We start from the raw sequence: 13,102 nt of genomic DNA, 5'->3' as shown, positions 1-13,102 counted from the left end.
GATCACTCAGCTCTACTGCTCGAAATTCAAGCATGGATCCGTAAACCACAGGTACGACGGTTTCGGTTCGAGAATGCGTGGGTTAGGGAAGATCAGTGTGCTTCGGTAGTTGCCAATTCATGGCGTATGGCTGATAGCTGTCCAATTTCTGAAAAAATTGAAAGATGCTCATCGGCTTTACAAGGATGGAGCTCTAATTTGGAAAGTAATTTCAGGAAGTCACTCAGTGCTATGCGAATCATGATGGAGAGGTACAGGAGCAGCAAAGATGAGTATGGTATTGAGCAATTTTTCAAAGCTTCTTCTGCTTATACAAAAATTCTGAAGCAACAGGAGGATTTTTGGAAGCAGCGTGCAAAGCTGTTCTGGTTAAAAGAAGGGGACTCAAATTCGAGATATTTTCATTCTTATGCCACTGAAAGGAAACAGAGGAATAGTTTTTCATCATTATTGGATGGTGCAGGGAATAGGGTAACATGGGGAAATGGTTTGGAAGAGCAGCTCACAGGTTATTTTGAGAATATATTTACCAGCACAGGAGTTGAAGATTCTGAGATTCTTGCACAGGTCAGTTCTAAAATTACAGAAATCCATTCTACTCTTCTATCTGAACCATTCACCACCGATGATGTCAAAAAGGCGTGTTTTTCTATGCAACCTGAAAAAAGCCCGGGACCTGACGGGCTCAACCCTGCGTTTTTTCAGCATTATTGGGAAATTGTGGGGTCAGATGTTAGCAAAATGTGTCTGTCAATTCTAAGGGAAACTCAAATACCTCCGCAGCTCAATGATACTCTTATCGTACTAATTCCAAAAAAGAAAAATGTGGAAGCTGTGTCTGATCTTAGACCTATAGCCTTATGCAATGTGTTATTCAAGATTCTTTCTAAGATGTTGGCAAACCGATTCAAACGAGTTCTCCATCACATAATTTCACCTAGCCAAAGTGCATTCATCCCCGGACGACTAATTAACGACAATATAGTGGTGGCGTATGAGTTTGTGCACAAGATGAAAAATCTCAGACAAGGCAAAGTGGGCTGTTCGGCACTCAAATTAGACATGAGTAAGGCTTATGATCGTATTGAATGGAAATTTCTGAAAAATATGCTCCAAAAGCTGGGCTTTCCACCAAATTGAGTCAACTGGATCATGTTATGTGTCACAACAGTGTCGTATAAGATCATTCAAGACAACAGGGAGCTTGGGCCAATTATTCCACAAAGAGGTTTACGGCAGGGTGATCCGCTGTCCCCTTTCCTTTTTTCTGATCTGTGCTGAAGGCCTCACGGCTTTATTAACTGCTAGGGAACGGGAAGGGAAATTGCATGGATTTAAAATTGCAAGAGGTGCGCCTACAATCTCACATCTATTCTTCGCTGATGACAGTCTTCTATTTTTCCGGGCCAATAAGACTGAGGCTAGTTGCATTCGAGATTGTTTGTCAAGTTATGAGAAAGCTTCAGGGCAATGCATTAATTTTCAAAAATCATCTTTGTTCTTTAGCACTAATACTCCGATTCAAGCAAGAAGTGAAGTAGTTAGTGAGGTGGGAGTCGGTGAAGTATCAGCTCTGGTTAATTATCTTGGAGCCCCTATTGACATTAGAAGAAGTAAATCTAGAGTTTTTGGTTTCCTCAAAGACAGAATTTGGAACAGGATAAATAACTGGAAGGAGAAATTTCTGCCACGAGCTGGCAAGGAAATACTTATCAAAGCAGTTCTGCAATCTATCCCTACATATTTGATGGGTTTATTTCTTATGCCTATGGATTTCTGTGATGAAGTTAATAAATTGCTTAACAGGTTCTGGTGGAAATCATCAGGGACTAATCCATCAGGGATTCATTGGAAACGGTGGGAAGATTTGTGCGTTCCTAAATCTGAAGGTGGCATGGGATTCAGAAATATTCACCTCTTTAATTTGGCTCTCATAGCTAAACAAAGTTGGCGAATTATACAGGACCCTGAATCACTAGTGGCAAAAATCCTCAAAGCTCGTTATTTTCCTAACGGTGATTTTCTTGATACAGGTCTGGGGCACAATCCTTCATATCTTTGGAGGAGTATCATTGCAGGTAGCTCTCTCCTTCGTGACGGATTAAGGCGGAAGGTCGGAAGAGGCGACTCAATTCGGATTTGGGAGGATCCATGGCTCCCGGATGCGCTGAATCCTTTCGTCTCCTCCCCAAAGCCTACAAACAACAACACTGAGATGGTTCTCCAATTAAAAAATCCGGATGGAAACTGGGATGTTGACAGAATCACTTCACTTCTCAACGATCGTGATCGCAAGCTGATTTTTTCTATACCTGAACGGAATCATGGTAAGGATGACTTATGGTTTTGGCAATTTACTCCGTCAAATTTCTATACCGTAAGGAGCGGATATTGGGCAGCCGTAACAAAGGAAGTTGAAATCTCATCATCGTCGAACAGTATCAATTGGAAACTAATTTGGAATTTGCATGTGGCACCGAAAGTTAAGAATTGCTTGTGGAGATTATTTGCGCGTTGTTTACCGACCATGTCAAATCTGGAAAAGCGCCATAGCTCACTACCAAATCGCTGTCCCATATGTAATCTAGTCGGGGAAGACGAAACTCATATCTTCATCTCTTGTGTCTTTGCGAAACAACTATGGGGCTTGTTCTTTTCTGATAATCGTATGGAATACATTGCTGATGTTTTTTGCTGGTTTGGAAGTCTGTTAAACTCGTCCCTACAGGTGGCGGAATCAGCAGCAGTATTATTGTGGAATATCTGGAAATACCGGAATCAGGTTGTGTGGAATAAAAAATACAGCTTACCCGGTTCGATTTTATTGGCTGCTAAGACGGAAGAGATGGCTTGGAAGGAAGCTCAGTCCCGCGCACCAAACAGCAGCTCCACCGACCCCATCAGACCAGTCAAATGGCAAAAACCGAACCCAGGCTTCCTGGTATGTAATGTCGATGCGGGAATTAAAGCTGATTCATCTTTCTGTTCATGTTAATACGAAATCACCTTGGAGAGTGCACTCATGCCAGGAAAGCAGGTTTAGCTGATTTAACAGATCCGAGTTTGGCTGAAGCAATGGCAATACGGGAAGCACTTAGTTGGCTAAAAGCTCTTAATCTATCCCAGGTAGAAGTTCAATCCGATTGTCTCAACGTGGTAAAAGCAATTCAATCCAAAGATTTCAATTTTTCTTACTTATCTGATGTTATACAAGATTATTGGGGTAAATTTCACTCGTGGTGTACAAACTTTACCCTAAATCACACTTTGGTGTACAAACTTCAATTTGTCACACTAATATATACGTACTTAGGGATGACCTCCCACTATGGTATATGGCCGGTTAAAATGATCGGTCAACGCTCAGTCAACGTGCCACCTCAGCTTTGACCGGTCAAAAAGTAAAAAAAAACACCACTAATATAAAATTACTATTATACCCTTTCTTCTTTCTTCTTTCTTCTTCCTTTCCCTTCCCCTCCTCCTCTCCCTTTCTCTCACTACCTCTCTCCATCTTATTTTTCTCATTGTGATATCAAAACTTCATAAAAAAAATACAGATTTAAATCTCAAAATTTTATTTCTGTTGCTCGCGTTTCAAAATATCCTCACATCTCTCTCTTAACACCACCACACCACCAATTTAGACTACTGTGAGTTCAGTCCAATTGCTCACCAATTCCTGGACCAATCTGTAGAGCACACCACGTGAAGGCACTATTGTCACCTTGGAAAATGAATGTGGGAAAGATTATCAGATGAGATACATTGCATATAAGCAAACTACTGCAGCACACCAATTGCTCGAGGGAGACGCCCTGGTCTTTCAATATATTAATAGTTGCAAATTTAAGGTAATAATTTGTTTTTCTTTTCTTATGTCCACATTAACTACTCTTCCGGCTCTTATTATACAATTTCCATTGACATATTGCCTTTCAGCATGAATTCGGAGCTCCTTACTGGATTGTCTAGTTAATCAGTTGCTGAATGTTGTGCAGTAGATAAAAAATGATCTGGAAAAAAACCATTAATCAGGATTCAGGTCTAAGCTATTGTTTGGTTTGAATCTTATTGTCAAGCCGGCTTCCATTAACCCCAAATACAGATGGATTCTTTTGACTTGAATGATTAAGATGGATCGGCTAATAACCCCAAATCAGGTCTACTACTGAGATTCGTTATATTGTACCATGGAGAAGACATTATTGCTTACCCATTTACTAGTACGAGTCTCAATTATGGAATTGGGAGGTCAATATTACTAAATGATCATGCTTTTGAAGACAAATGAATTAGAATGACGATTTATTCCCAAAATATCTCTTTTAGGAATACAAAGGTTTCAGATTTAGGCTAGGTTAATAATAGATTTTCAGATGCAGCCAATTGGATTTTCCATCCCATCTTTCATGCAGTTGAACCAAGGTAGTGAACTTAGTTGAGTCGGCAAACAACGAACATCCATTCGAGACAGATAGAGAGAGAAAATTAGAGAGAGAGTTAGTGACACAAAGGGAAAGGAGAAGGAGAAGGGAAAGGAAGAAGAAAGAAAAAGAGGGTATATTTGTAATTTTATATTAGTGGTTATTTTTTTTTACTTTTTGACTGGTCAAAGCTGAGGTGTCACATTGATTGAACGTTGACCGGTCATTTTCACCGGCTGTATACCATAGTGGGAGGTCACTCCTAAGTACGTATATATTAGTGTGACAAATTGAAGTCTGTACACCAAAGTGTGATTTAGGGTAAAGTTTGTACACCACGAGTGAAATTTACCCAAGATTGTTGTTCTATTCTTCTAGATCTGAACTCTGTTTCGATCTCTTTCATCAAACGATCAGCGAATCTGGCAACTCATTCTTTAGCAAAAGCTGTTAGTTCTAGGTCTGATTGGGGTGAGTGGGCATGTCCACCGCCTTTCCTCATCGATGTTTTATTCTTTGATTCAAATTAATATAATTCTTTATTCTTTCCAAAAAAAAAAAAAAAAAAAAGCTAACTGTCTTGACAAAAAAAAACAAAAAAAAAAACTAACTGTAAAACAACAAATATAAAAAAACATCCGTACTTAATTTTGCTATTTCAGTAAAGGGTTCAAAGAAATATTCTTGTAATTTTCTTTTCAAAGTGTCTTCATCAATCATATCCTAATTCATACGTAATCAATTTGGAGCTAAGGGTATTAACCGAATTATTCTTTCCAATCCAGCAAATTCCCCAAATTTCATTACATTTTCTGCGATTTTCATAAATCAACCTCATTTTGTGGCTAGAAATTTGTTTCATGGTATCCAAGAAATACAGAAGCTGATCCATCGAAATAAGGAACCTACATACATATGCTCCTCCCTTTCCCGCCAAAATCAAATGCTCTGTTTTTCTCTTCTTCGAGTTCCCCACCTACCACACTTCACCCGATTCCCACTCCCACTCTCACTCTCACTCTCTAAATCTTTCTTCAAAACCCTTAGTTTTTCCCAGTATCCATCTCTTCTTCACCGCAATTCCCTCAATGAAGTTTGTGGGTGTTTTTCATTCTCCAACTCTTCCGTTTCTCCATCGCCTGGTGATGATTTTGATGTTGAATTGGGCCGCCTTTTGGCACTATTGCCTGAAGAGATGAGAAGAAGAGTATGCGAGCATCCCGAGTTCCATGAGTTGGTTGAAGTGGTTATGGATTTGGGTCGGCGGCCACTCGCCAGGTTTCCGTCTGGTGATTTTGTTTTATCAGATTGTCCAATTACGCTTCAGGATCTTGAGAATGCTACTTCGCAGGTAATCTTTTGGCATTGCTCTCCACGTTTTTGTTAGAATGCATTTGTGATTTAGGTTTTCATTAATTGGTGTCCATGTCGCGAATTGTTGTCAGAAATTTGCAATTTAAGAACTTCAGCATATATTTCATTACGTAAAACTATTGAAAAGGATGGAAGTGCGTTATATAAGAATTGCTTTAGTGATAAATGTCATGGGCGTTAAGTGGCTACATGCTTTGAACATTAACTATGTAAAATAATGTCGAAAGTAGGAGTAGACTGTCTAGAGAATTCTTTTTGGTACGAAGTGTGTCTGTATGACTTAAGTAGATGATCATCAACAATATTTAATGAATTTTTAGTGCAACAATAAAAAAAAAAAAAGGGCGGCCCGGTCGCATTACGCGTCCCCGCTGAGCGAGGGTCCGGGGAGGGGTCCCACCACAAGGGTGTATTGGGGGCAAGGTACCTGATACTCATCATTAGGAATTTTTAGTGCAACAATAAGAGTTGAAAATTAATTCTTCTTTTGTTTGACTTTATCCTATTCATACTAACATGTGTTGTGCTCTTCTTGAAGCTTATCATCTTCTTCCTTGCATAAATTTCATCAAGTAACGATGAAAAGAAAAAGCCAAGCTGATTAAAATCGAGTATTGTAGGTTGGAGACTTTGCCATTGACAATAGAGCTGGTATCAGTCGTACATTGCACCGCATTAGTGCCATCAGAAATAGGAAAGGACATATTATTGGTTTAACTTGTCGTGTTGGTCGGGCAATACCAGGGAGTGCTGGTTTACTAAGAGATTTGGTGCAGGATGGAGTTTCTCTGTTGCTTATTGGACCTCCAGGGGTGGGAAAGACCACTATTATCAGGTGAGTCATTTATTTTGGTTACATGTGATCTGGGTTACAAATTCATTCTATACATTTTTATGCATTGCATTGGTACCAAAGCCAGAACAGTGCATTGTGTATTGATTATCAGATTAGTGTTTCATATACTCATCATTAGGAATTTAGAATGTTGGTGTTACGGGAACAGCCATTAGTACTGCTTTCGTTAACTTGTGGCTTTTGAAACCTAATATCGATCTATATAACTTTATTTTTCTTTTTAATGGAAAAAGAAATTGTAGTAATAGAAGAGAAAGAGTTCTATCTATATATATATATATATAGTAAAAGGAAAATGCTCCATTAGACCTTTTTCATTAATTTTTTTTTTCCTGCAATAAGCGCTCTATTTTCTGCAAGCTTAGTCAACCAGGTGTTTCCCCACATCTTGTCTCAATATTGGCATATTCATAATAATTACCTTTTATAAATTTCAGTATTGTTACTATAGACATTTTAATGATAGGCTTGCATGGTTGCCGTTTAGCCTTTCCAACTCAACTCGCTTTCAGCCAATTTGATTTGAATCCCTTGATAAAGTAGGAGAGCAGAGAAATCATCAGTTATCCTGGAAATATAAATTATAGTTTTCTCATTCTCTTAGCCAAATATGAAAAAGGTTTTAAAAATTTGTCTAAACTACGGATGGGACTGGTAAACTTTATTAAACATTTATAACAGAGATTAAACCTGCGCTCAATTATGGGTTTTGTGGGTGTGGTTGTTATGAACAAGCAATGTAGAAATGAAACCAGCAATGTAGAAATGGTGAGTATAGCTGCACAGGATACAGCTTTATAGTGTGGTACTGATAAGATATCACCACTGTAGGATCATATTTGATTTTGAACCAAATCTTGGTACATGATGGGTTTTGCGGGTGGGGTTATTACTTTCATCATCTACTACTTGCTATGTTGCTTGTGGATACCAATTATAAGTGTTTGATTTCAAAGAGGATAATAACATTTTGAGTGCATAAATTTTGGAATTCAGTGCTTGTGCTTTTTTTACGTGGTTTTAATTTCTTTTTGGTGAATTGAAAATTTGATTGAGAAGAAGTTCAAGACAGTTTTTTGTTTACCCTTTTTATTGTTTGGAAATGCTGCAATTGACTAAAATGAGGGACAGTGCCGCAGCAAGACATCTACCACTATATATATAACTTTGGGTGACCTAGAATTCTACAATTTGCAGGGAAATAGCTCGAATGCTTGCAAATGATTACAAGAAACGGGTCATGATTGTTGACACTTCCAATGAGATAGGCGGGGATGGTGATATACCTCATGCAGGCATTGGTAGTGCTCGCCGTATGCAAGTAGCTGTTTCAGATATGCAACACAAGGTATGAGTTATCATAAGCATATTCTGATTATATCATGTGCAAGTGCACCACAGTTGGGAAAAGTTAATACCGTTTTTTTTTTCTGCTTCTCTTTAGCTAAAGTGGTTATATTCTATATATTAACCAAAATAAATCTCAGGGATGCTTACATCTGTAATTTTCTTCTTTAAGGTATTGATAGAAGCAGTTGAAAATCATATGCCTCAAGTGATAGTTATAGATGAAATAGGCACAAAACTGGAAGCAATGGCTGCAAGTACAATTGCACAACGTGGTATTCAGCTGGTAGCCACTGCTCATGGGGTTACAATAGAAAATCTGATTGTGAATCCTTCTCTGGAAATGCTTGTTGGAGGAGTACAGGTAATATTACAGCTAAAGTATAGCGGTAGTGATAGTGCATAGTCATCAAAAGTCTGTCTACTTGTCTTCAGCCTGCACTGTTTTAGAACCAATCTACAAAAAGATAATTGCAAATAAACATCAGGACTCAGGTTTAGATTTTTATGACTTACTGAATAGTGCTCAATTAAGTTCTGTATAGTTATCTTCGGAATAATTTAGATTTGAGTTCAATTGATCTGTAGTTGTATGTTTTTTGAAATACAGTAATACAATAAGCTTTTCTTTCTGACTAATGGGGACATGAGCCTTTATAAAACCAAATTGGGCCTTTACACAATTAATTTAGAAGACAACAGCTAAAACCTTTCCTCATCCTCAAACTAAACCTATTGTCAGTGAATCATCATCTGTGGCCATTACTGTTTTGGGTGGGTTTGCTAGAAAATTAACATGAGGCCTCATTGCTATAGAAGAATGTGCAACGATGTGGCTTTCTTTTCCACTCTATTGGATAGCCTTAGTTTTATGGAACTGCATATGCAATCTATACGAATTTTGTTTAAGATTGGCTTATGAACTCTGCTTTCCATAGAATTAAAAGTAGACAATATATATGTTCTGAACTTAAAATCATTGAAGCAATGATTATTTCTATGCCACTGTTTGTGCTATGTATATATTTTCTTAAAAAATTTCCCCATAATTTCTGAACTTCTGCAGTTATAGGACAAATGGACAATTGATTACTTGTCTGATCAAATTGCATTTATATAATATCATGTTTAGAGTGTGACATTAGGGGATGAAGAAGCGAACCGCAGAGGCGTCCAGAAGACAGTGTTGGAGAGGAAGGGACCTTCAACATTTAATTGTGCAGTGGAGATAATCTCAAAAGATGAGTTACGAGTTCATCGTAGCCTAGAAGCAACTGTGGATGCAATTCTCTCAGGTACCTTTAACTTCTTATTGTAGGAAAGAAAGAGTCATTGCCTTGTCATGTTTCAGTTGCAGAGACCTTTTTTTCATAGTTTAGTTTTGTTGACACTGCTTTCCTTGAAGGTCGTTCACCATATGTCGAAGTCCGCAAGATGAATCCTCAGGGTTTCAAGGAAACAGTAGAAATGGAACCTTTCACTGAAGCGTCTGTCATAAATAACAATGAGGTTCTTTCAGAAAATCTCCAGATGACTAATGGAAGGCTTGTTGCTAATGACTTCACTTCTGAGTCTTCTAACATTGAAGAAAATTCTTTGGAAGATGGGAGACCACTCCGCTTATATGTCTATGGGGTAAGAGTTAAGACATCATACAACCTATAAATTTGACTTCACAGCTTTATTATCTTAATTATGCTGTTAATGTGTCCTTAGTTGAACTTTTGATCTGATATGCTTAATTTTCCATGTTATATTTTATAAGGTATTAATTGTATGTTGATAAAATTTTGTGGGAGAAGTTGCAGTTGTCTGTTCAATGTGTCAAAAGGAAGATACTAATGTAGGGCTGCTGGAAATACCTGACCTGCTGGCTTAATTCTGGGTAACATTATGTTGACCAGAGACATCTTGACTGGGGGAAAAACATGACAAAAGTATACATATGCTTCATCTATTGGTTTTAAGACCGTCTGTCAGAAATGTGAATATGGTGAAGGATTTCAAATCCCTTTGGGAAATGCATGTATATATATGATCTTTATCCGAATGTTCTATATGCATGTATATATTGATCTTTAGTCCATGTCTAGGTTGAAATATTTCATTGTTTTTGTTATTTAACATTTGTTGTTGTCATGTGCAGTAGTAATGCATGTTAAGAAAACACTGGAAATTGAACTTATGGAATTAGAAGTTGTTCCAGATCCTGGAGGCAAGCATAATTCAAGGGATCAACCAGCTGAACATAGATACTGCAGTTCAATTAACTGATAATATAAGTGAGGCAGATGCACTAATTGCGTTGCAGTCCAAGCTGAAGAAGAATCCTGGGATTCAAGCTGCTGCTAAATCTCATGGCATTCCTATATATGTCACGAAGGTTGATGTTAATGATTTTATCTTTGAAGATGCTGGATAGTTACTATGCAATGCGTTCATTTATTTATACTTTATTATTTTGTTTTACTTATACTTTTTTCTTTTGTAGACAAGCTCACTAGTACAGATTACAAAGGCCATAAGGGTGTTGGCAAGTGATTGTGCTGATGGTTTGAGGGATTCCAGATTTGAAGACAATGCAACAGCGTCTGAGAAAACTGATGCCCTAGAAGTAAGAATTGCATCTCTTTGTTTAGTTGTGTTATTTTACCCCTTTGGTTTAGCTTTCTGATTTATTTATGTTGAAGCAATGCAGTAATAATCTACATATATCCTAATTAGGCAGCTCATTGCATACATGGCATGTTAAAAAATAATATCATGATTGAAGAACTAGACCTGGAACTATTGAGTATACCTCAAGAACAAATTTACTCTGCATATATTCTTGCTCATTGGCTCGAGAATTGGTCCAATTCTGTTTATCTATGTAGTTTAGGTTGATGTTTGCTTTGGAAACCAATCTTATATATATAATGCTCGACATATCTATATTATAGATGCATTAGAAAATATTTTGATTCAATAAAATCTCAGCATTGCAGTAGTTGAAAGCTGTTCTACTATCAATATTTTCAGGGAATTAGGCCAAAAAAAGGCATATGTTCTTTTTATTCTACAAAAACTGCACAACAAAGATTAATGATCTGTTTTCTGATTCCCAAAATCTTGAAATACTGCATATCTTGTGCCTACTGCTTACTCAAAAGGTAAAGGTGAATTACCTGTTTAAAAGGATAGTAGATATCACTTGTTGCCAGATTTATTTGTGTGCTTTAATTTTATTGAAACTTGCATCATTTGTGTTCATGAGGTTTTATGAATCATTCCTTTGCATTCCTTGACAATGCTTTTGTATGAAATATTTGAGCATATACGGTTAAATGCACTTTTGAACAAATGAGAGAACAATGATTCAGTGAGATTTTTATGCTGATCAATCATAGTTATTAAAGGCGCATGGCACACTAAGGCGCAAGGGGTCCTGGAGCCTTGGCGCACGGCGATGGCGCGCGCCGCACGCCATAGCGAGACAAGGCGCACTTTCAAAATTAAAAATTATAAAACTATAAAACTAATATAAAAATGCAATGGATACTAAATTATGAAAATATCTTAAGCATAAATAAATTTTAAAATGCAAAATAAACTCTATATTAGAAAGATAAAGTTGAATACTAAATCCGTAGTGTTTTTCTTTCTACTAGACTTCTGTTGTTTCAATCCGTAGTGTTTTCTTTCTACTAGACTTCTTCCTCTTATAAAATACAATGACTCTGTCTCTTTCTCTTCAAATCATAAACGTACTCTGTCTCTTTCTCTTCAAATCATAAACGTATTCTGTCTCTTCCTCTTCAAATCATAAACGTACTGTCTCTTCCTCTACTAATAATAAACGTATAATCTCTTCTCTTTTAATAAATGTATAATCTCTCTCTCTCTCTCTCTTTTAATAACTTTTTTTTTAAATAAAACTGCCCCTAACTGCCAAACATTCCAGAAAAAACTGCTCCTAACCGCCAAACATTCCAGAGAACTGCCTGTAACTGCCAAGGCGCGCCTTGATGCGCCTTTGGCAACTGCTCTTGGCGCAAAATGGCGCACCAGGCGCGCACCATGGTGATTGCGCCTCGCCATGGCAGCCCCAATGGCGCTAAGGCCTGCGCCTGGTGCGCCATAGGCGCGCCATTAATAACTATGTGATCAATTATGTAGCCTTAAAACCAGATTTCTATGTCTGGAAGATGTACATAATCATCTAAAAAAAGGGAAATAAAAAAGAGGTGTTTAGATTTGATGACCAGGTTGTACACAGTTGCTCTTTCATGTTTAGATTTGATTACCAAGTCTGATCAGCATGGTTGTTGTTCATCTTGATCAAGTGTTTCTCCTTGCAGGAGGTCAGGATAGCTATTGAGCAGGTAGTAATCCCTAAAGGGGAACCTGTGGAGTTACTCACAAGGCCATCCCACATTATTTCTCTTCAGATGAATTTCATCCAAAAATACCGACTAGAAGCAGAGAAAATTGGTACGGAGCCCAATATACATCTCCGGATCCTTCCATATGAGATTAATATGGATGAAGGTTGGAAGTCTAGTGAGGCAGATGATACTGATAGCAGATCTGATGACTTCCTTGGTGATGCCATTTCTGACTCAAATGGAGCACCCTTCACTGCGGACAGGTTGCCTTTCCTTCCTGATTAGTCCTGAATTATCTTCATGCTGTATACTAGTCTTGATCATGTTGTATATGAAACATTGGTAGACTTCAAAATTGTCACAGATACATAGCAACCTTTGCAAATTGATGTCTTCTTTAGTTTTGGTCCTTTGGACATTCACTATCATAGGCATTGGTTTGTTGTTTTCACATCTGTTTCAGTGATCTGCACTATTATTGTACCAATTAGGTAGTTATAAAGGTATTAGCATATTTATTGTCATTCACATATCATCTTAGGGTTCTGTGATATTCAATCATATACATCTTTGCGGGCAAACATCCAGTATTGTTCACATGTGGTACCAGGATGAAAGGAATTGTTTTTCTTCTCCTCAGAAAGTGTCGTGACAAACTTGTATGATTTTACAACTTCAATTTGCACTCATAGAATTTCAAACGTGCATGATCCTAAAGAAGTCGTGCTCTC

The 13,102-nt window shown here is 37.6% G+C and overlaps 1 protein-coding gene across 2 annotated transcripts; it reads left to right on the top strand.

Moving 5' to 3' along the window:
• The first annotated feature begins 5,125 nt into the window (after positions 1-5,125).
• Positions 5,126-12,895, top strand: LOC136218811 (protein SEEDLING PLASTID DEVELOPMENT 1). 2 transcript variants are annotated; one of them, XM_066005925.1, is made up of 9 exons: positions 5,128-5,778; positions 6,422-6,636; positions 7,855-8,005; positions 8,177-8,368; positions 9,137-9,299; positions 9,410-9,639; positions 10,211-10,387; positions 10,496-10,618; positions 12,345-12,895. In XM_066005925.1, exons 1-9 carry the CDS (start codon positions 5,371-5,373, stop codon positions 12,654-12,656), a joined length of 1,971 nt encoding a protein of 656 aa, XP_065861997.1. In that variant the 5' UTR covers positions 5,128-5,370; the 3' UTR covers positions 12,657-12,895. The 2 variants fall into 2 exon arrangements, with proteins under 2 accessions (XP_065861998.1, XP_065861997.1); XM_066005926.1 differs by lacking the exons at positions 10,496-10,618; positions 12,345-12,895 and having other exon boundaries at positions 5,126-5,778; positions 10,151-10,286.
• The last annotated feature ends 207 nt before the right edge of the window (positions 12,896-13,102 follow it).

This window comes from Euphorbia lathyris, chromosome 2, assembly GCF_963576675.1.
Source record: "Euphorbia lathyris chromosome 2, ddEupLath1.1, whole genome shotgun sequence".
Classification (NCBI taxonomy): domain Eukaryota; kingdom Viridiplantae; phylum Streptophyta; class Magnoliopsida; order Malpighiales; family Euphorbiaceae; genus Euphorbia; species Euphorbia lathyris.
The sequence above is the reverse complement of the archived record's forward strand: the minus strand, read 5'-3'. Positions and strand labels throughout refer to the sequence as shown.